This window comes from Gigantopelta aegis, chromosome 6 (genome assembly GCF_016097555.1).
Source record: "Gigantopelta aegis isolate Gae_Host chromosome 6, Gae_host_genome, whole genome shotgun sequence".
Lineage (NCBI taxonomy): Eukaryota > Metazoa > Mollusca > Gastropoda > Neomphalida > Peltospiridae > Gigantopelta > Gigantopelta aegis.
The window spans coordinates 14,650,471-14,675,903 of record NC_054704.1 but is presented as its reverse complement, the minus strand read 5'-3'; the positions used below and the strand labels follow the sequence as shown (position 1 = coordinate 14,675,903).

Below are 25,433 nucleotides of genomic sequence, written 5' to 3'. Positions count from 1 at the left end.
TCATTAACCTAATACCCGTTAGTTATTGAAATTAAGTATCCTCTCCTAAATCTTTAATATTAAATGCGAAAATTGGACTGAAAATATTGCCTTGTTGCCAATAGATCATCCATCTTCCAATGTCTGATAGGTCTAAGGATCAATCTCATTAATCAGTCTGTTTATTTCTCCCTCTTCCATTTCATCCAGAAAGGAAAGGAATGTTTGTTTAACAACACCTCAGCAAATTTTAAACTATGGCTAATATGTGGTTGTTCTGACACTTTGTTGAGAAAAAAAGAAGAAGATCTGTTGTCACCACATACGTACAATGCAAGATACTCTCACTACAAAAATATCAATATTTTATTCTGTACTTCACTAATCACCAATCTTTGCTAGAAAAGGCGAGTGGTCAGTCCTGTTCTATTCTGCACCTGGAGCTCAGGTACTGTTAAACAGTCATTCCTTTTCCATGGATTTGTTTATCCCCACCCTACCGGCCTCTGTGGTGTTGTGATTAAGCTATCAGACATAAGGCTGGTAGATACAGGGTTTGTAGCCCGGTACCGGCTCCCACCCAGAGTGAGTTTTAACGACTCAGTGAGTAGGTGTAAGACCACTACACCCTCTTCTCTCTCACTAACCACTAACAACTAACCCACTGTCCTGGACAGACAGCCCAGATAGCTGAGATGTGTACCCAGGACAGCGTGCTTGAACCACAATTGAATATAAGCACGAAAATAAGTTGAAATGAATGAATATTCCCCCCCCCCCCCTCCTTCCATCAACTCACATTTAAAACACAGATTAACCTCCATGTATGTGCAGTGAATTCCTTTTTGTTTTGATATTCTAACTGTGCTGATTTGTCAGTAGACATACATTCCTTTCCTTTCATGTCGCCCACACCTGTTAGTTGTTTGTGTTGTTGTTTACTACTGGCCACCATCAGTCAGAGGAACCAATCAGTGTTTATTACAGGTCTGGAGTGGGTGAGAGATGGGTAACAATGATAAGACTGACCCATCCACACCATGAATGACACTGTGTGCCAGCAGTGAGTGCTGTGTATACCAGTGACAGCCATGCAAACATGTCAACAGGCCACAATCAAAGAGATTCAACAGATTTTGGCATCCCCATTGTTCAAAACCATCTCAGTTACCAAATGCATAAAACATAATGCAATGTGTTTGTCCAATTTTGACTTTAAAAACAAACATATTAAAATTTGCATAAGTCATTGAAGGTGGTACCACCCACAGAGTAAAGCCAGAAACAAAGCAGAAACAGAACCTGTCAGTACAAAACAGATTCCTGCAGATTTAGCTGTATATCCTGTACCATCATATGTATATATTTTGTATCTGCTCTATTTGGAGCATTTTTGTACAATGAACATTTCTGACTGATTGATTAATTGCTGCATTCTCGAGAGTATGTCCATGTTCATACATCTAGTATGGCATCGGGAGTCGGAGGAATTACAACACAACCGTCGAGTTGGCTAACTGTTGTGACAGTTGACAGTCTGAGCCTAGCATTAGATACCAGATAACTGTAGCATAAAATGTGCAGCAGTATTGTTACAAACATTCCTTTCATTTATTTTACCATTGCCCTATCAAGGTGAGTGAGCTACCTCCCACTCAAGTTGAAGGAACAACAACAGGTCTGTTTGGAGGTGACAGGAACTGTTTGGGAGTAAATAACACAGAGCCAAGTGGGCTCAAAGACTGAAGTATTAAGTTTTACATGTTTGCTGTTTGTTTCAAGACCTGAGCAGTAAACCCAACATCACAGAAACATGTATGTTCAATAACATCACACATTTACAGGTATGTACAATGTTTGTGTCCATTAATTTGGTCAAGCAAGACCTTTGGATGACCCGTGGTAGTGAACAAAACCAGGTTTAGAAAGTCTTATCAATATCTCAAAAGATCCCCCCATGTTATTCAACCACAGCTCCAAAGACTATTTGCTGCTACGTAACAAGAATAGCCTATGTGGCAACAGTGGTTTTCTTCTCTCACAATCTAGACTAAGTGAGATAATTACATTATGTTTACCATGTAAACATCACAGATGGATCTTGTTAAATAAATGTTTATTTCACAAATAGTTCAGTATTCAGGTGAGTTCTTTATAAAACCTATTAATTTGCTATTTCTGTGCTTAAAAATTAATTCATTTGAGGTTCATGCATGTTGTCATGGGCACACACTTCAGCTATCTGGATCATTTGTCCAGGACAGCTGGTTAATGGTTAACTGTTGGTGGTTAGTGAGAGAAAAGTTGGTGTAGTTGTCTTACACACCTCATTCAGCTATCCTAACTCACTCTGTATGGGAGCCAGTAGCAGGATGTGAACCTAGTACCTACCAAACTGAAGTCTGATGGCTTAATCACAGCACCACAGAGGCAAATTCCTTCCTTCAGCAACAAGTTCTCTATTTACACTTCCACCCAGACAGGAAAGCACATATAATATTCTTTCATATACCAGTTGTGGAGCAGTGGCTAGAATGGGAAGTAACTGATCCTACTATTTATCACACCTTAGGCCAAGCAACAATGTATCTAAGAAAAAAAAAGTAAAACCAAATTTTCTTACCACAAAGTTTGATATTTTTTCGTTTCTCATCTAGCATAATGTTTTCCATCTTCAAGTCCCTGCAATAGACAACAAACTGTGAATAAATACAGCAAATAAATCTAGTGAATAAATCTAGTGAATAAATCTAGTAGAAATAACAATCTAGTCAATAAATCTAGTAAATGTAATACAAAAACAAGTTTGTAATTCATTTAGTGAAATATTTTAATTCAAATATGGTTAAATATCTGAAGGAACTAACAAATAAATGAATAATTGATTGAATAAAGGAATAAATAAGTGAATGAATGAATGAATGAATGAATGAATGAATGAATGAATGAATGAACGATTAAATGAATGAATCCCATGCAGTCAATGAAAATGTGATAAATTAAGGAATGGAATGAATGAATGAATGAATCACAATTGTTTATTATATGGTAGCATGACTTCTTCATAAGTTTCCTCATTTGCATTTTGACAGTTAAATAATGACATAATTCTCAAGGTCTTTTCACCTATTCTTATTTCACACCAGGAAAAAAAGAAAAGAAAAAGAAAAAAAAAGAAATCCCATATTTATCAAATATATACCAATACTGGTAACCTTTGGCAGTGGAAATATTCCCCCATAAACCAGCTGTCATATACAGGTATTTAACCGTTAATTCTTTTCAAATACAGGGGTATCCGATTGTGATTTTCCCACTTGGCCCAGCCTGTTCAACAGGATGTGTATTTGTTTGTGGATTGTAGGCTGACAAAGGGTCAGTTCTGGTCACACATTGAGACCGACTCCGGTAAGACCATACACCAGATAAACATAATCACCAGTGTGTGGTGAACCACGACACCACCCCATTTACAAGGGGGCTTTCTTTTCACCCCCTCATGTCTGTCCCAGGCTCCTGTGAGCTGTAGATGGCTATCTGCTGACCCTTCTGTGCAATACTAGATGGTTAGGAAAGGAAAGGAATGTCTGGGTAACAGCACCCCAGTACATAGTTTAATCAAGGGTTTCATTTCCGCATCCACACACCCCTATCATAGGCTCCTAAGATCTGTAGATCACTATCTGTAGACCCTTCTGTAACACTAGATACAGAGGAAAGGAATGTCTGGGTAATGGCACCCCAGCACCTAGTTCAATCAGTGTGTTTGCACACATACACACACACCTATCATAGGCTCCAAAGATCTGTAGATGGCTATCTGTTGACCCTCCTGCAATACTAAACAGTTAGGAAAGGAAAGGAATGTATGTACAATGGTACCCCAGCACATAGTTTAATCAGTGTTTTTTATTATCACACATACACTAACACACATATCCTAGGCTCAGGAAATGGCGGAAACACTTTATGGCTAGGAAATGAAAGGAATATCTGTATAATAGCACCTCAGCACGCATTTTAACCAATGTTTTATTTTCATGCGCACCCTCACTCACATTGGCACACTGACATGTATCTGTCCCAGGCTCCTGCTATTTGTCGATGACACTGGCAATACTAGACAGTTATACAGGAAAGGAATATCTGTATAATGGCACCTCAGCATAAAACCTGTAAGACATCTACGATATGGTCACTACAATTTGCTTGTTCTGGAGAAAGAAAAACCCAGATCTGCTAAAGCCACAAGTGCATTAGTTAGTTGTTTTATACACATTTTCTCACTATCAGGAGAACAAGGAAGGAAATGTTTTATTTAACCACGCACTCAACACATTTTTATTTATGGTGTCGGACATATGGTTAAGGACCACACAGATTTTGAGGAAGGAAACCCACTGTCGCCACTTCATGAGCTATTCTTTTCGATTAACAGCAAGGGATCTTTTATATGCACCATCCCATAGACAGGATAACACATACCACAGCCTTTGATGTACCAGTCGTGGTGAACTGGCTGGAGCGAGAAATAGTCCAATGGATCAGGAAAACACTCAGAATACAGCTACACAAAGACACAAAACAGCAAACCTAAAAGCTGTGCAACTTTCTATTATGCCAGAATCAGCTCATATCTAACACAAACTGACCCATATTACATACCACTTGTCATAATATGTCACTTTTTATTCTCCCCAAATCATCTAAAACAGTACACTGACCTGTATTATTAAAGTAGCCATCTGTCTTAGTGGCCATGTTTTTATACTGTTAGATTTTGGTTAACACAGATTTCGACTGTACTAAACACATGGAGTAGCCACCTGATTGTAGACATGCTGGAATTTGTCAGTTTAGAATTTAAGGAGCTTTTTAGAACACTGAAGTAACATTCAAGTTTGAATGCGGGTACTGACTAAAAACTAAATATAAAACAATAATTTAAGGAGCAGTGTTTGAAAGTTAATCACCTCCCCATTCCCCATCCCAATTAAGTCTAATCGAGGTCAGAAAATGTTAAATGAACACTCTTACAACAAGCATGTACTGCTAAAGCAAGACATGTCCCCTACCAAACCCAACACATTTTCATATATCCTATTGTAAGTTCAAGGGGAAAGTCAAACTTGATCTGAAACTATATTATAAACCTATAATTTCAGCTCAGTATTATGAGGCATGGGGGGGGGGGGGGGAAGAGTCTATAAAACTATATGTGGACAGATGGACAGACACAGACTGACTGACAGACAGAAAGACAGACAGACAGACTGATAATCAAACAGTCAGACAGAGATAAAACCTAAAGTCCCCTTCAATTTTATCAATAATTATAAAGTGATTCACAGTAAGCATTGAATGAATGTATGAGCACAAAACAAATTACTGTTTAATGACAGCATTTAAGAATACATTAATCTTGAATACAAAAAGCGTCAACTCTTAAGCTGCCAAAAGACATGTAGTTCTCACGGAATACAGCACTTCAGTTAGAAAAACAACAGTAGTCAGCTAGTTCGAGTGTTTGCCAAACGTAAAGACATTTCAAATGACAAACATCAGTAAAGCAACTATGCAGCAGTCAAAAGTGTCCATGTGTTAAAAGGGTGGACAGTTTACAAATGACAGCTAGCTTGTTCCAGCATACTGATGGGCTACAAAATTAAAAAAAAAAAAAAACAAACAAAAAAATCCCACCAAACTATCTCCATGGACCGGTCTCAATGGTGAAGTGGTGGTGCCAAATGGATTATAGGACCTATTATTCACTGGAGGACACCCTGGAGAATTTCCTGTTCCAACCAGTGCTCTATAATATGTCATAAACTACAGAGAGCTGTTCTTTGTGTAAATTAGGTGTTTTTTTTACAGAAGTAGTTTATGCAGCAGGTTTCTTTTCTTTTCTACCACCCTAGACTAGGTGTCATAATTCAAATATAAATTGAAAATTTAGAAAAATAGAAAGTCATTTAAATTGGCTGTACATTAGGTACAGCTGCTGTGTTATAATTACCACATAATTTGACACCTAATAGCCACCGATTAAACAATGTGCCCACGCGTCATTAAACACACATTCCTTTTCTTGTCTCCCTCTCATCCAAACTACATGTGTAGGGAACACATATTCCAAACATGTACTCATTTACTCCAGTTATCAGCCAGTGAATTTTACAATCACCTTTTCAACTTTGTATACCAACAATATGTTGGCCATAGAGAATTAATCCCCTTTTACAGACACTGGAGTGTACCTGTGTCTAATAAAGCTGATTTATGCCACGCTGGTGACAATTAACACTAAGCACTGATAACATCAAACTGTATTTTAGGAGACATATCTGGAAAGCCGTGTAAACCTGTACCCTGCTACCCACACCGAAAGGTGAAATGTGAACCAGTCGAGTTGAAGGAACGTTGAACTTGCCTTGTACTGGACCAGACATCACCAAAATAACTAACGCTTTTTTTTTTACATTTGCTTTTCTCAATTTTCTTTGCTAAAATTCTCTGTCTTGTTAAGAGGCAGATGTTTAATACAAAAACTACATTTTATAGTGAGGTGGATGTTTAATACAAAAACTACATTTTATAGTGAGGTGGATGTTTAATACAAAAACTACATTTTATAGTGAGGTGGACGTTTAATGCAAAAACTACATTTTATAGTGAGGTGGATGTTTAATGCAAAAACTACATTTTATAGTGAGGTGGATGTTTAATGCAAAAACTACATTTTATAGTGAGGTGGATGTTTAATGCAAAAACTACATTTTATAGTGAGGTGGATGTTTAATGCAAAAACTACATTTTATAGTGAGGTGGATGTTTAATGCAAAAACTACATTTTATAGTGAGGTGGATGTTTAATACAAAAACTACATTTTATAGTGAGGTGGACGTTTAATACAAAAACTACATTATATAGTGAGGTGGACGTTTAATACAAAAACGACATTTTATAGTGAGGTGGATGTTTAATACAAAAACAACATTTTATAGTGAGGTGGATGTTTAATACAAAAACTACATTTTATAGTGAGGTGGACGTTTAAGGCTACTATACTGATTCCTCTCACAAACAACCATAAACTAGCCACTGAACACAAACCCATGTCCTATACTGACATACCAAATAGCTGAGATGTGTATGCCCAGGATAGTGTGCTTGAACCTTAACTGGATTAACAACATGTAATAAATTAAAATGAAATCTTTAAAAAACCAAAACAAATGTATAATTTTGGTGCAATCCATTTTCTAAAGTCCACAATCAAGTTGCTAAGTTAAGATGTTGTTTTGCTGCATGTATTACAAACTTAGATAAAAAGAAAAAACCTTCTATTTTACATCTATTGTAAGGAAAAGATCAACTGTTTGACTAATAAAAATATATTCCAACATCAGTAAAAATGTGTAGTCATTGTATAAGGAAATCTCAGACCATGTTTAAAACTAAACAGAAAAAAAGGGTGAATAAAGAAGAAAAATTATATTAACAGACAAATTGTTGGAGGTTAATTACATCTACCTTATGAGAGAGCGAAAAAAAAAGAAGGAAAAGACAAAAGAATCCGAGACAATGCTGATATTTACCAACTATTTTATCAGTGATCTAAATGGTTAAACACTGCATGGTTCAATCTTGCCATAGAAATTCCACGAAACCATAAAAAAGGTCAAATTTCTCCAAGTTTTAACAAAGTGGGTTTTTTTTCCTTACTCAGTAGTATCATGGACATTTTTCAAATGTTCCGCTGGTTGGAGGACATGTACAAATCTACACAGCTGATGTCTGTGAGATCTCATCAGTTTGTCAACTTATCACTGTCACTTAAGTTTTTCATCACATTTTTTCAAGCTTAATGTTTGTTTTAGTTTTAACCACACCACTGGAGCACACTGATCAATTAATTATCGCTACTGGATATCAATCATTTGGAAATTCTGACATGTCGTCTTCATAGGAAAAAAAGCTACATTTTCCATAACCAGCAAGGGCTCTTCTATATGCACTTCCTGACAGACATGACAGCAAATACCATGGCCTTTGATATAACAGTCTTGGCACACTGGTTGGAATGGGAAACACCCAGTGAAAGGGTCCACTGGGAGGGGGGGGGGGCGGGTTCGATACTTAACCCAAGCACCTCACCAAGCACCGGCTGAGTTAGAACCCACTGTCATCACATTTGTTGTCAGTTAAAAATCTTGGTGAACACACACAATTAGATACTACTTAATGTTCAAACTAGAAGTATCTCAGACACAACCATTGAAGAAAACACCATGTGAAATATGTGGTATCACATGGCAATATTCCACATGCTGTAGTTTGATTTAAAGATATGGTGATGATCTAGACACCAAAGCCAAACCAGCCAATGAAATTAACACTACTGAAATCAATTGATAATGTGTGTAGGTTAACTATACAAGCTATGTGTAATAAATATGCTTTAGTTGAAAAAGGAAATGGAAGGAAATGGTTTATTTAACGATGCACTCAACACATTTTATTTATGGTTATATGGTGTCAGACATATGGTGTCGGACCACACAGATATTGAGGGAGGAAACCCATTGTCATCACTTCATGGGCTACTCTTTTCAGTTAACAGCAAGGGATCTTTTATATGCACCATCCCATGGACAGGATAGCACATACTATGACCTTTGATGTACCAGTCGTAGTGCACTGGCTGGAGCAAGAAATAGCCCAATGTGCCCACTAACGGGGATCAATCCCAAACTGACTGCATATCAAGCGAATGCTTTACCACTGGTCTACGTCTCACCCCTAGTTGAAAAAGATACTTCAATGAATTGAATACTTATACTCATATCCACTGGGTTCCATTTATGTAACAAGTCATTGTTTAAAAATGTATCCAGCTTACTTTTGCTTATAGAATATCTTTTGAAACAATTCATAAGATAAAACCTATTTATGATCTATTTTAGTACATCTAGATTCAGAATAGAACAGAACAGACAAAATGAGGGAAATGAAGAAAAAGAAATAAAGAAAAAGAAATACAGAAATTCCTCCCAACATAATTCACATAACCCAGTAGTTTTTATCATATCTAAACTGTACGAGTGCTTATTTTCGTGGCTTCTCTAATCACAACATAACACAAATAATAGAAGCAAGGGAAAAAACCCCACTGAGAATTACAGACTTGTGATGCAGTATACTCCAACTAGCCACTCACAACATAAACACTGCTGACCTACATCTATACAAAAAGCATGCCCCGATGATATAAGCCCTAAACATAGACTAGACGAGGTCATAAAATATACCAGGCCAGACTGAATGGTAGATAAAGAAAGATGTGGAGAGGGGTAGAGACAGTTCATACTGAGAAATACGATCACCTCAGTAAGACACAGGTCTTTCGAGACAGTATAATTAAAGACTCGGTGGATCATCTCAGACAGGTAGCTACACGCCAGTGAATTGTGCGAGGTGGGGGGTTGAGGGGTGGGGGGGTGGGGTGGGGGCAGCACGCAGACAAACACAGCACTTGTTTGTTACCATGATCAAGTGGCTTTAAGAGATTACTTACAAAGGGTATACTGTTCACTACACTACCTATACTGTCGGCTGACTGCTTGTGTCTGTGACAATATACAGGTACGTCCACTCCCAGCAACCGTAGAACATAATTAACTGGATAGCCAGAGTGGGAAAGAATTCAATTTATTGTAGCATGGTTTCAGGGAAAATAGAAAAATCAGCAATAATGTAATTTGGTGCCTGTAAACTAAAATATACATATATTTTGAGAATAAGGATGTCTATCAGTGGTTAGAACACTCGGCCGGTGATCAATGCGCACACACATACACGCACAATTATTTGTTAATCCATTCAGTGCTCTGAATTGACATGGCAGGGTATATACTTACTACCCACAAAATAAAATCTGTGTAGAGGAAGGAAGGAACTGTTTTATTTAACAACACACTCAACACATTTTATTTAGGGTTATATGGCATCGGACATATGGTTAAGGACCACACAGATATTGAGAGGAAACCCACTGTCACCACTTCATGAGCTACTCCTTTCAATTAGCAGCAAGGCATTTTTTATATGCACCATCCCACAGACAGGATAGTACATACCACAGCCTTTGTTACACCAGTTGTGGAGCACTGGCTGGAACGAAAAATAACCCAATGTGTCGAGATAAAAACGAGGCAGATAAGAGGGACCATTTTGTTCAGTATCACGTTGTGATTCGCTATGCAAGTTTTAGAGATCACTTCTCACTTTTAAAACATTTAACACTAATCAATTTTCAATTAACTAAAAATATCGCTAATCAAGATTTTGAAAACTAGATGTTCCCTGGATCACCAGATACAGATATAGTAATTATTGTGTCTACCTCCACCACTCATGTGATTCAGTCAATTTGCCTGATGTAATAAAGTGTGTTCTGTTTAATGTACACCACTAGAGCACATTTATTTATTAATCATCACCTACTGTATGTCGAACATTTGGTAATTTGGATATATAGACTTAGAGAGAAAACACAGATATTTGTTCCATTAGTAGCAAGGTATCTTTTATATGCACCATTCCACATAACATGGCCTTTGATATACCAGTCATTGTGCACTGGCTGGAATGAGAAATAGCCCAATGGGCCCACCGATGGGGATCGATCGTAAGCTGACCACGCACCAGACAAGAGCTTTACCACTGGGCTAATCCCGTTTTCCAGATGTAATAAGACAAAAATCTAGTCATACTGAAATCAACTGTTTACATGGCATATAAACACATTATGATCCGGATTGATAAATCCTGTTTACATTTGCAATGCTTAAACACTGCGTTTAAGAAAAATAGGCTTCATAAGTTCGGTCCTATAATTTATATATTGTCAAATTATTTATGTAAAAATTATGCATGGGATCGATTAATTTGTAGTTATTTGTGACAAATAAATGTAAAAATAATAAAATATGGCACCTATAACTACAATATTGCACCTTTTATAGCTCTTGCCACTAATGTAAAAATGTCTCCCCTTTAAGAAATTGTTTCTAGTGACAACATTCAGATATACCAAGTAGAAAACAAAGCGGTGCTGAGGAAAGCACTTAAGGTTATCAAATATGGAAGAAGTATAGCAGTATCTCTCATCCACATCCATAAAAAGCAAACCCATAACCACAATAAATAAACATTCATGACACATTATTATCGAGAAAAATAAACAAACCAGTCTCTATTGCCATTAATCACTGCATGTTGAAACACTTAATGTCCCCCAGGGATAAAACATGACAGGTTACAAATGCTACAGCTGTAAACATTTAACAAATATGAAGCCAATGAATAATCTTAGTATGTTTTACAGACTGTATTTAACCCTTTTTTTTCAATAAAATCATAATCTTGCTGTTAACATTTCATAAAACTTAAGATCATGTCTAGGATGTCAGTTTGGACAATATAGTAATTTGTTGGTGGTCTTTGAATGGGATGTATATTAATATTGGTAAAAGACAATAAATGCCTTGGTATTTCTATTATAAGACACCTTCCATATGCACATCTGTCATTGACAATGTACATGAATATAAACTTAGCTAGAGATTAATTTTATAACTTGTTTAATCACCTCCTAGTTGAACAGAATTTAATACATTACATAAAACAAATTGTTTCAAAAGACTGAGTTACTGGAAAATAGCCTTTTCTACTATTTGTTCATGGACAGATGTGTGATGTTACTATATACAAGCATGAACATCACTATTATTCATCCATCCATCCATCCATCCATCCATCCATTCATTCATTTATCCTACATTTGGCATAGCAGTGGAACACTGGGTTAACAGTTAAACAGGGTGATGAGCAGTCCTATTTGGTAAATCACTACAATTGGCCACAAATTGTTTGGTGGTTTTGTAAAGAACATGTAAATAAAAAGCCAGTATCCAGCTGATTTTGAATCAGGTTATTTAAGCCTCCAGTTATGGCGTCAAAACTGGAAATGGTAATTATTGTCAACAAATATCAACACTAAATCTCAATACAGTCTAACCTCTGTACAAAGACTACCCACAAAATTAATGTGTTTGGTCATTCATTGCCTGCAAAGCTGCAGTAAGTTGTAGTAAAACAACCTAGTTATTTTCTTTTTGAAACCAGTGCTGCACAAGTGGTGTGTGAAAGGCCATGGTAAGTGCCAAGCTGTCTGTGGGAAAGTGCAAATATAACTGATCCCTTGTTGCTAAATGATAATAAAAGTTGTCTATATAGTGACAGGGAATTCTCTGCCACATACTAACCATTAACCTCTCTCTGATTTGCATGTTCATGACACTGTACTTGAACCTTGGCTGGATTTAAGCACAACAATAATGTATGATATCACCACCATGAGAAGTGTGTAAGTATGTATGTCGGTCAGTCTGTCTGTTAATATGTAGGAATAAACATTTTGTGACACCCAACAACATTTCTTGTGTATTATGCACATCAATGAGTGCATGCACACCTACACTCACACACACACATGCACACACACACACACACAAACATACCTACACAAACACACCTACACTCACACACACACAAACACACCTACACAGACACACCCACACACACACACACCTCTACACTCACTCACACACAAACACACACCTACACTCACAAACACACATGCATACACAAACACAAAAACACACCTACACACACACACCTACACACACACACACACAAACACACCTACACACTCAATCACACACCTACACACAAACACCTACACCTACACTCACTCACACACACACAAACACACCTACTCACTCACACTCACTCACACACACACACACACACACACACACACACACACACACTCACACACACACAGACCACTCAATATTTCAATGACTATTCTAACATAATAACAAACATGTATCACTATAATGTTTTTTTATTATAAAATAATTTGTATATAATCTGCTGTACGCTTTCGGTTAAACACTCTATTTACCTTCCACATTTGAAATCTGCAATAAAATAACTCACTAACAAACAGAATATTAAACAAGTTTCTCTTTCACAAAATTATGTCAATGTCGCCAATAAATCAATCATGAGCTTTAATGACAAATGAAAATTACACAATATTTATCACCCCAAAATTGTATTGTAAACCATGTAGCAGAGGTTTATTTGTATTTGGTTTGAAAAACATTTTATTTTGTACATGGCAGGTGTACAAAAAGATTGTCTCCTATACCATAGGGGTGTAGTGGTTACACCATCAGACAGTTTTAACAGCTTAATGAGTAGGTGTAATGCCACTATGACAACTTCTTATTACTAAACACTAACCCATGTCCAAGGCACACATCCCAGATGATTGAGGTGTATCCCAAGCACAGCGTGCTAGAACCTTAATTGGATATAAGCATGAAAATGAGTTTAAAATGCCCAAGTTGAATATGGACGCAAGGTTTGATGATCCATATATGAATCGATAAGGAAGGTATGGCCCCGACAAGCATTTTCTAATGTATAATACTGTGTGAAAAGTAGGTCACAGTGACCTAGTTATGTTATGCGACATACCACCATCTCATGTTGTTCTTGCATGCAAGGTTTGAGGATGCTATTTGAATAACAAATAGTTTACAGATGGACATACAGACTGACAACATCAAACCATAATACAAACAGTCAAACACTATAATGAAATAAAAACTCCTTCCATGTGACTACTTCTAGATGTTCAGACCCAAGTGCATTCAATACATAGGAAAAAACCCTGTTCAAGACAATGAAAAGGGACAAGGCTTTGCCACACAGAACAAATCACAAATTCTAGAACATACGGGCTAATAACACATACAATGTCCTAATTGCATTAAGCCATCGGCTGATACAGAAAGATTGTGAATTATATATTGTCCATTACCCATTGTCCACTCCATGTGAAGTGCAAGTTTTTTCAGCCACTCGAGTGCTACCAAGACTTTCGAGTAACACGCACTAAAAGCATTAGTAATGAATGAAGTTGCAGACAAATTTATGGCTTTGTCCCGGTCCAGGCCGGACCGGTGCACCGTACGGACACAGGAGAAATATTACAGAGTCACATGGGTCGGTCTCACTATGGCGGTCAGAAATCAATACCTTTTACAAAAATGATATTGAAAGCGAACTGGTCCTGATGCACCAGAGATAATATCCCCGCAACAATAACACACCAAGTGCCAACATCATGCCAGCATGCTAGGCTTAATTTCACATATACCAAGTGCATCACCACACCTCATTAACTGTCCCTTTCTGTTGGGGGGGGGGGGGGGGGGGGGGGGGGAAGGAGGAGATAGAGAGGGGCAAAAAGAGTGTGTCTCAATGACATAACAATAACTGGAGGTTTGCACCGGTATCAATACACTCTCTATTCTGTTATGAGGAAGTAACAGTTAGCTCGGTTAATGTGTCTCAATAAGATGCAATAGAAAGCTCGATCAATACACTTCAATATTTGGAGTGTCTTATTTTTCAATCGAAGCACAAAATCTGTTGGGTTTTCTGTATGGCATAGAACATACAATACTCTGTATAGTATAGAACATATATCACTCTGTATAGTACAGGACATACAACATTCTATACAACACATGATACAGTATAGGACATATAACACACTGTATGGTATAGAACATACAATACTCTGTACAACACTGTATGGTATAGGACATGTAACACTCTGTATTGTATAGGACATACAACATACAACCCCCTGCTGCTAATCAAATCATAATACAAGACGAAAACTTAAACATCAGCAAGATATTTTTATATATACACTTTTCCAAGGTAGGACAGCATATACGAGTCATTGTATAAAAAGAAATAAATATGGGTCTGTTGAGGAATGATCCTGCAACCTTTCACACCTCAGACAGATGCTCCACCACCAAGTAAGAATATTAAAGCTTGTTTTGTTTAACAACACCACTAGAGCACATTGATTTATTAATCATCGGCTATTGGATGTCAAACATTTGGTAATTCTGATATACAGTCTTAGAGGAAACCTGCTTCATTTTTTCCATTAGCAGCAAGGGATCTTTTATATGCACTGTACCAGTTAGGACAATATATACTATGGCCTTTGACATACCAGTTGTCAGACATTGGTAGGAAAGAAAAAAAAACCCAGTCAAATAATGCAGAATCATTAGTACCAAGAGTTCTTTTAAATATAGAATTCTCAGTAATGTTGTAAACACAATTTTGATGTATAATAACACCTCAGCCCACTTAAAATAAGTAATTATTGGGTATTAATGTATTGTAAATATAATACTTGTTCTAAAGTGTCAGAGAAAGATCTTTACATCTGCCAAATGGGCAATTTTCTGAATTGAGTACATGTATAATAGCAATGGATGTTTTAAACACCACTTTCCCACAGACAGAACAATTAATGTTTCCTTATTGAAGGAATGTATAGAGGTCAAATAGATGTAGATAAGTCAGGTTCCTCAAAAAACACCCTTTCATCTGGAGACATAAAACTAAACCAAACCAAAATGTGTAGAAGCACAAAGTACTTGTGACAAGATGTAGACTCTGGATATCTACTGTTAAGATGAATGTGTCAACTCTACATCTTGTGTTTCCAGTTGTTAAGAATCTGTTGCTTTTCCATCTCATTAAAGCATGGCTATAGATAATGATATAAAATCTGAAGAGGAGATAAACCTTTATGTTGAACGTATTCCCATAAATTATGTATTATACTCGAATGTACTTAACCAGTGTTCTTCCTTGAGGCAGGGTTTAAAGTATTATACTTGATCTAACAGAGCCCAATAATTTTAGTAAGACACTGTGTCATTAAAAATCAAAGATAATGGCGCTTATAATACTTCACAAAGTGCAGACAATTGTTAGCAAATGTGACACTCAGTTTAGATTCCATCAAGTGCTCACTAGGGGCAAGAACACATAGAATGAACACCACAGGCACAACTTCATTTGACAATGTGAAAGGGTCGGTTTAAACTACAGCTATTTGCTGTTTAACATATGGTTATTTTGAAACTGTGTCTCAAGTGTAAGAGAAGAAACCCGTTGATGCTACATAGGATACTTCTATTAGACAACAGCACTGCATGTTTTTCACAGACAGACAGTGTAACAAATCTAAGTTAAAAAAAATTCATGACCAAAGATAGGCAGGACTTATGTCTAGTGGTAAAGTGCTTGCTTCATGAAGTAGGTCTAGGATCCCCATTGAGCTATTTCTCTATCCAGCATAATGTGCTCCACAACTGGTGTTACAAAGGCCGTAGTATGTGCTATCCTGTCTGTGGGATGGTGCATATAAAAGATCCCTTGCTACTACGGGAAAAATGTAACAGGTTTCCTCTCTAATATTATGTCACAATTACCAATTGTTTGACATCTAATAGCTAATGGTTAATAAATCAATATGCTCTAGTGGTGCTGTTAAACAAAACAAACATGACCAATGGTAATTCTTGATATATGAACATTAAATAATATAAGATGAACTGTTCACACAAACACAAATATTGTACAAGATGTGATGGCGGATGAGTTAAGAAGTGATAACAGTATGATGGAACCAAATACAACTGATAGGACAGAATGTTAAAGTTTGGTTTGTTTAAGAACACCAATAGAGCACATTGATTTATTAACCATCCTGTCAACAATTTGCTAGTTCCGACATAGTCTTAGAGGAAACCGAAAGGAAAAAGAATGGATCCACAGTCCATCATTTAATCAGTGGTGTCAAACATAGTAAAAGGCATAGGCAACTAATTGCAGTGGACTTTTAAATATACTCAATGACAAGATAACATATACCAGTCTCTGCCATGAGCAAAATAAAGGCGAGCTGAAGATCACTCTCCCTAAAGGGTGTGCTAGGTGAGCAACCTTATGAAGTTTCAAATATATACTCTTCAAAAAAAGAAACGCAAAAGGTACAAATGGGTTATAACTCCGATTTTATGTTTCCTACCGGTTCATGCTTTGTGAATATAAGGTCATTGCATGTCCCAAACACATTCCCACGGTTACATTCGATAAAACGCAGCTACTGTACAATAAAGTTCCAAAATGTGAATATTTGCAAAAACGCAGGCACGTGCAAACCATGTCACCACTGCACGTGCGTTGTCTGCACGTGCAACATGAACACCGACAGTATAAAAGTGCAGGGTGTTCGCTTGCCTGGCCTCTGTATCTGGCCGACAGTTGACAATCCAGGACATGCCACGTCTCAGTGAACCGCAGAGAAACAATGCCATCGGCCGACTAGACGCAGGCGAATCCAGAACGGCCGTTGCCAGGGCATTCCATGTGTCCCCAAGCACCATCTCCAGACTGGGACCGTTACTAGCAACATGGATCAACACGTGACCTCCCTAGATCCGGTCGACCACAGGTCACTACCCCCGGGCAGGACCGCTACATCTGGGTACGCCACCTTCGGGAACGATTGACTACTGCCACCTCCACAGCCGCAGCAATACCAGGTTTGCGCAGGATATCCGACCAGACCGTACGGAACTGCCTACGTGAGGTAGGAATTCGTGCCAGACGTCTAGTTCGAAGTGTCATCTTAACACCACAACACCGTCGACTCCGACTGCAGTGGTGCCAGATTCATCGACAATGGCCTCAACTGCGATGGAGACAGGTGTGGTTCAGTGACGAGTCCCGATTTCTGCTCCGACGTCATGATGGAAGATGTCGCGTGTATAGGTGTTGTGGTGAACGTTAATGCGGCAAACTGCGTGCAGGAAGTGGACAGATTCGGCGGGGGTAGTGTCATGGTGTGGGCAGCCATCTCACACACTGGCAGAACTGACCTGGTCCATGTGCAGGGCAACCTGAATGCACAGGGCTACATTGACCAGATCCTCTGGCCGCACATCGTTCCAGTTATGGCCAACGCCAACGCAGTGTTCCAACATGACAACGCCAGGCCTCACACAGCACGTCTCACAACGGCTTTCCTACAGAACAACAACATTAATGTCCTTCCTTGGCCATCGATATCACCGGATTTGAACCCAATTGAGCATCTATGGGACGAGTTGGACCGACGCCTCCGACAGCGACAACCACAGCCCCAGACCCTGCCCAAGCTGGCAGCAGCCTTGCAGACCGAGTGGGCCACCATCCCCCGGGACGTCATCCGTACTCTGGTTGCTTCAATGGGCAGGCGGTGCCAGGCAGTTGTCAACACACGCGGAGGCCACACCCGGTATTGACTCCAGATGACCTTGACCTTGGTGGTGTGTCCTATCACTTACTCACAATGGACTAGAGTGAATTGTGAACAATCCTGCAACATTTGGTAATTATCGGACTCACCATTCAATAATTAAATCAATTCTCCAAATGTTACGACAATGTGGTTTTGCGTTTCTTCTTTTGAAGAGTATATAATTTATTAATTTTTTTATTGCAAAGTGATCATCTGCCACTCGCCTTAAACTTTACAGGTACGTATGGAGATAAGTCAAAAGGAAATAGTTGGAATGGGACACAACGGATGGGAGAAAAGTAGGGATGGACTGGGGCAATCCTGCTACCTACTGCACCCCAGATGATGTCTGCGCTGCATCTTGCTCCAGTGTAGTGTGGATGCACTGACGAATCAAACTGACAAGACAGAGATCTGTTATTAATGGCTCATTAATAAAGTCTAGACACAAGGAGAGACTATTCTAGAATTAGGGATGTTCCAGAATCTAGCAAATTGGGTTAGGGGTTGGAGCCACTATTATTATTTTATGATTGGGCATGGTGCATAAATGATTTAAATTATAAAAAAAATATTTTCTGGGTAAAAAGTGTATTAAAAAATATATCACATTCCCCATGCTGTTGTGGAATAACCCTTAAAAATATGTGCAGCCATTAATATTAGTCTATGACTAGTACCATACGAAAGAGGGATAGAAATCATTGGCAGGTGGTTTTTTATAACAGATGGGTAAAGTCTTGATTGTGATCTTCTAAAATGTACAATAGCTGTATGTGATGAGGCAAGATCCAGACCTCCATGTGAAAACACTAAAGTGAATGATTAATTGCTTGTCTAACTTAGATTATAGGTAAGAAGGAAGGAAATGTTTTATTTAACGATGCACTCAACACATTTTATTTTACTGTTATATGGCGTCGGACATATGGTTAAGGACCACACAGATATTGAGAGAGGAAACCAGCTGTCACCACTTCATGGGCTACTCTTTTCGATTAGCAGCAAGGGATCTTTTATATGCACCAGCCCACAGGAAGGATTGCACATACCACGGCCTTTGATATACCAGTCATGGTTACACTGGCTGGAACAAGAAATAGCTCAATGGGCCCACCGATGGGGATCGATTCCAAACCGACCGCGCATCAAGTGAGCGCTTTACCACTGGGCTACATACCACCCCTTATATTATGAGGAGCCATTTAAGCTATTGCCATATTGATATCATGTAAATTCACATGCTAAGGGGAACTAAAACTTACTCTCCTTGAACAAGTCTCAGGGGAGTGATAGGGAGTGAGAGTGATAGCTTTCCTTAAACAGCCAGGATCACATTAACCCTTTCAAACCTGAATCATTTTGGGTCAGTCAACCTCAGTAGAACGAATAGTACAAACCAAGGCTGAATGGGTTAAAAAGCAAATAATCTATGGTATCTGTGTATACCTCCCAAGTCAGTTGGCAAGTGGTTTACATGGAAAGGTAAAATGCATATGTTTGTGTATGGGATTCCCTTTATCAACAAATGCATGCTGTATAACTGTCCTTTATAGACAGTTGAACTGTACTGATAAAAAGGGACATTTAATGTTAAGTTTTAAAATATTTTTTAATCAGTCCACATATATATATATATTTTTTAAATGTTTTATAAATGATCTACAAAATTTAGTTGATGTACGAGAGACACAAGATAAAAGAAAACGATAAAAGAACAAGGATAAAAGAACAAGGATGAACAAAGCATGTTATAATGATCACAGATTAAATCTATGATATTGAAGTACTTAGGAAGTTATACAGGTACAGGTACGTTCTTGTATAAACAGAGTTTTCCTGTTTGTCGGTGAGTAATGAACTAGTACAACACCCCGCCCACACACCTAATAGTAGCAGTAAGAGATATTCTCTCACGACCAAGCAGTGTACTCCATAAACTGAATATAAAAGTCACAATAAAAAAATGCTTTGAAGTACGCAATGTAGACCAAAGATCTGTCTTGGCCTGTACGGTGTGATGTCGGCAGAACTGTGTCATGTCATTTTGTAGGATGGATATTTCACATGCTCACCTGTAATGATCATTTATTTAGTTAAGCCCTGGAGTGTGGCCCATTGGTAACCTGTATTTTTTTTCACACCCATGTGCGGACACAACCAGGTTCCCGTGATGTTCAGCCTCGGGTCTTTATGATATGACAAAATAAGAATCATTAGATAAATCCCATGGAACTGACTACCTCAACTATTTTTGTGTCTCGTGTGCATTTTTTTTTTTTTTTAATGAGAAGTGCACTGGGGGTAATAATTTGTCAATATTGATGCGCAATGCGTTTGAGGCATATCACCTGGTGTTAGAACGCTCCAGACCCCATAAGGAAACAATTAAGAGCTCAAGGCAACTGGTAACGCTTTTCATAGATCATCATGATTTATACTGTAACATAATGATAGCACAGAAATAGGGAATGGCCTTCAAAGGAGGTTTTTAATTGGAGGTCCTAACACCGACAACACCACAAGACACCAATCTCACAAACAGGTCATGATTGTTCAACACATATTTAGGTGAAAAGTTAAAAAAAAAGTTTATTTAAAGTTTATTTTGTTTAACACCTCTACAGCATTTGATGTCAAAGTTTTAGTTATTTTGACTTACAGTCTTCAGTGGAAACCTGCTACATTTTCAATTAGCAGCAAGGGATTTTTTTTATATGCACTTTCCCACACAGGACAGCACATACCACACACTTTGATATACCAGTTGTGAGGCACTGATAGGGACAAGGAAAAACCCAGAATGGTTCCGAGGAGGAGGTTTGATCCTGTGTTCAACTATGCTCATCGACAGCTCAGCAAATATTTAGGTGGACAGAGTATATTAATTTACTAAAAACACAGGTTATAGGCAGGGCCATAGCTATTGGGGGGGGGGGGGGGGGGGGGGATCCGGATCCGGAAAAAGTATGGAAATTTAAAGAAAATTATCTTCTTAACCGTTTAAGGAGTTTTAGACTATTAACTACTCAGTTGCCCCCCCCCCCCTCCCCCCCAAACAAAAAAATCCTAGCTACAGCCCTGATAGGTATTGTCTAACTTGATCATTGAAACATATGGTCTAAATATTAAGTTAAAGTTTGTTAACAACACCAGTAGAGTACAGTGAATAATTAAGGATCAGCTATTAGGATATCAAACATTTTATCATTCTGACACATTGTCTTCAGAGAAAACCCACTGTAGTACTGGGCAATAATTACTTAATATTACACACGTTTGAATCACTGTTTTAGTTTTAAAATTATTTGTGATGAACAGTGTTCCAGATGGGACAAAAAGGAGAAATATATATATCAAATGGCCCCACCTCTGGACTTTTCCACAAACAGGACAGCACATACTAAAGCCTTTGCAACAGCAGTCTTGGGGTACTAATTATGATGGGAACTCCATGAACAGATGTGCTTTACTATTTATCCCTGGCATGACATCTTGTTGTTTAAACAGGAAGTACAAGCACATTCTTAAGGGGTCAAAAGGCGGCTTGGTAAAATACTGCTGACTCCACATAAAAAACGTGCAGCTTTGTACACCAACTGAACTGTCGGTATTTCTAGTTGAAATAACTCTTGAGTAATACATAATCTATCCATAAACCATGTTGATTTGACATAATGAGATGGCTGGTCAGTGTTGATTTTATTTTTAAACTATTGAAGGAAGGAGGAAAAGAAGGGAAGAACACCATGTGATGTTTACTATGTATATTACAAGATGAACGTAACACTGATACATGTGAATATCTAACTACTGATGTAATACATAGAGATTATTATATGAGCTTGTGTGTCGTACTGATTTTACGAAATGAGTGTCAGAATTATTGTACTGCCCGAGCGAGAGCAAGGGTGATACATGAATCCTGACATGAGTTTCGTAAAATCAATATGATTCACACACAATTGTAATAATTTCGTTATTATCCACATTATCCAAAATATTATTTTCGTGAATAACAAGCTAGGACCATGTCAAAACGTTTCAAACATAACTAAAAAGAAATGACTACATTTTTGTGGGAAGCTGCATTAAGTTAATACACTGCTTCACAAAATTATGTCATTCGTTATGCACGTGAAATCATTATGACACATGTGGGTCATGCTGGTTATATTTCCGTGAATATCTTGAACTATGTGGATAATAAATGTGAATATCTAACTACTGATGTAATACATTTTACTACATGCACATTGGTTTTAAGTAGACTATGATGGTTTTAATAAAATGTGCATTAGGCATTTAAAATCATATACTACAGACAATGTGACAATTTATTAATCATCGGCTAATGGATGTCAAACATTTGTTAATTTTGACACACAGTCTTAGAGAGGAAACCTACTACATTTTTCCATTAGTAGCAAGGGATCTTTTACATGCACCATACCACAGACAGGATAACACATGCCTTTGATATATATACTTGTTGTGGTGCACTGGCTGGAACGAGAAATAGCCAATGGGTCCACTGACAGGGATTGATCTCAGATTAACTATGCATTTAAGGCAAGCATTTTACCCCACCCCACCCCTTCATATAGGAAAGGTATTTGTAAACACTGCTCATCTTCACAAGCTCACCCCACCCCCATCCCACCCCACCACACCCCACCCCACCCCTACCACATCCCACCCGCCACCTCCCAAACTAACAGACATGAACTATCATTCTATAGCTTCCCCATTAGGTCATTCACCTTTTCACAAACAAGACATCTTTGCCAGGGTAATAATGAAACCAAACTTTGTCTAATAAAATCTGGTAAATGTTTGCCAGGTTTTAAGATCAAGGGAAGATCAAAAAGCGCATTGTGGTATGCAGGCCTGTCTGCGGTGCTGGGACATGTTGTGGAAACAGTGTAACATTTCCAGCCTTTTATTGACAGTGGTTAATGCAGCTGCTATCCCTGGAACACCATCCCTGGGACTCCATTCATCAAACTGACAGGTTAGGTGGTCTCCCCCCACAGTTGGGTCATGCACACAATGTAACAAAGCTAATTGAAAATGTGCAAATTGCAAAGTCATAAAATTTCCTATTTCATGCTGAAATGACTTGGTGGTAGTGATGCAAGTCCACAATTTGGGACGGTTAATACAGATTAAAGCTTATTTGTAGGTGAATTTTATTGAAGAATGTGACAATCAATATTAGTCTGTATAGTGCCACCATCCCCTAAACAAATTAGGAAAATAGTTCTTATTACTGCTGTAAAATTACTTAAGGCTGGTTACCAAGATGGAAGGATGGTATGGGACGAGATGGGATGGGACGAGATGGGTTGGGATGGGATGGGACGGGATGGGATGGGACAGGATCGATGGATGGATTGATCCATGGGATTTGTGCCAGTGATTTGGCTGGCTGGCTGAATTGATAAGATAGATATACAAATAGGCTGATGGTATGGATATACAAACAGCCTGATGGGATGGGATGGATATACAAATAGCCTGATGGGATGGATATACAAATAGCCTGATGGGATGGATATACAAATAGCCTCATGGGATGGGATGGGATGGGATGGGATAGGATGGGATGGGATGGGATGGACGGATGGGCAGATGGACAGAATGGATGGATTTGTGAGTGGATGTTGAGTACATGGATCGGTGAGAAAATGGAAAGGTAAGTGGATGGATGGATGGATGGATGGGCAAGTGGATGGATGGATGGATGGATGGATGGATGGATGGATGGACAAGTGGATGGATGGATGGATGGATGGACAAGTGGATGGATGGATGGATGGATGGACAAGTGGATGGATGGATGGATGGATGGATGGACAGAAAGATGGACATGATCAACAAAGATAAACTATATTATTACAGACATGCAGTCAGCCAGCCAGCACAATGGACACTGTACCATAGAGGCACAGACAGAAAAAAAAAAAGTGTCCTTCGTGTTAGCTCCAGACTCCACTAATACTTCACATCCGCAGAAAATGGTTTCCTTCCAACAAATCTGTATGTAGTCTTGAAACTCCTAGGATGTAAGTCTTATTACGTAAGAACTGATTTCTTTCTTGGCTGCATGCAATTTGTTTTGTGGGGTTCCACTAGCATAGCTATCTGCAATAAAATGTGTTTTGTTGGATATCTATCCTAGCAATTCACGTTTTCACCATCGAATCAATAGTATTGATCCAAGTTCATTGGAGAAGTGCAGACATCAGTTTTATCTTTGGATCAAGTCTGTGAATGATGGATTCTTTTTAGCTCTAAACTGCCAAGAATGTATTTTTTTAACAGTTGTGATATCAATGAGACCACTTAAAAGGCGAACTCTCAATGAAAGGTTATTTTTTAAAAACATGTCACATTGCCAGTCATGAATCATGTGGGTTTTGAATGTGTCATCTGGAAATCAATATAAAATGAATACTTATTTTCACATTTGCTTAAAATATTCACTTAAAAGTAAGTCTGAAGAAGCACTGGTTGAATTGGGAAAAGAATTCAATGGGTGTGTCCATAGAGGAGGATTATTTCTATGACCTACTGCTCATGAGGTGAGTTACTACCCACTTGTTTGATCAAATCAATTAAACGTTTGTCCTAGAGGAAACATGCAGCAAGGGATCTTTTCCACAGACAAGACAGCACATATCATATCCTTTGATATACCAGTTGTTGGGACAAAAAAAGCAAAAACCCAGAATGAGTCCACTGGCGTGGTTCGATCCTACGATGCAAGCATCTGAGGCAAGTGTCCTCGCGAATGAGTTACATCCCACCCTTTGATCAAATCAGATACTACTATTAGGCCATTTATTTAATCTTCATTCAATTAGTACATCTCAAAACATCTAACATCACAAACACAGTTGGACCATCATTTTGTGTTAATTTTTTAGGGGTTCACTTGTCTGTTTAGCCATGACATCTGTGTACTGGTCAGTAATAAACAGTAATTTATCACCTTTAGGGCAATATAAGAGCACAGAATTGAAATACAAGCAAAAGTGTTTATTATCCCCGTAGTGCGAGCATATGGCCATTTTGTTCTGCATGACCATCAAATGACCCGTACATCCTTTTACAAACAACTCTGCCCAACAAGTGACCCAT

The 25,433-nt window shown here is 38.2% G+C and overlaps 1 protein-coding gene across 2 annotated transcripts in view; it reads right to left on the bottom strand.

The window, feature by feature from the left end:
* Positions 1-25,433, bottom strand: part of LOC121375294 (serine/threonine-protein kinase par-1-like) — a 297,248-nt gene that overhangs the window by 63,663 nt on the left and 208,152 nt on the right. For both annotated transcript variants that reach the window (XM_041502673.1, XM_041502674.1), the window contains one exon: positions 2,603-2,661. In XM_041502673.1, coding sequence (XP_041358607.1) covers positions 2,603-2,661 — 59 coding nt within the window. The remainder of the gene's footprint in view (positions 1-2,602; positions 2,662-25,433) is intronic.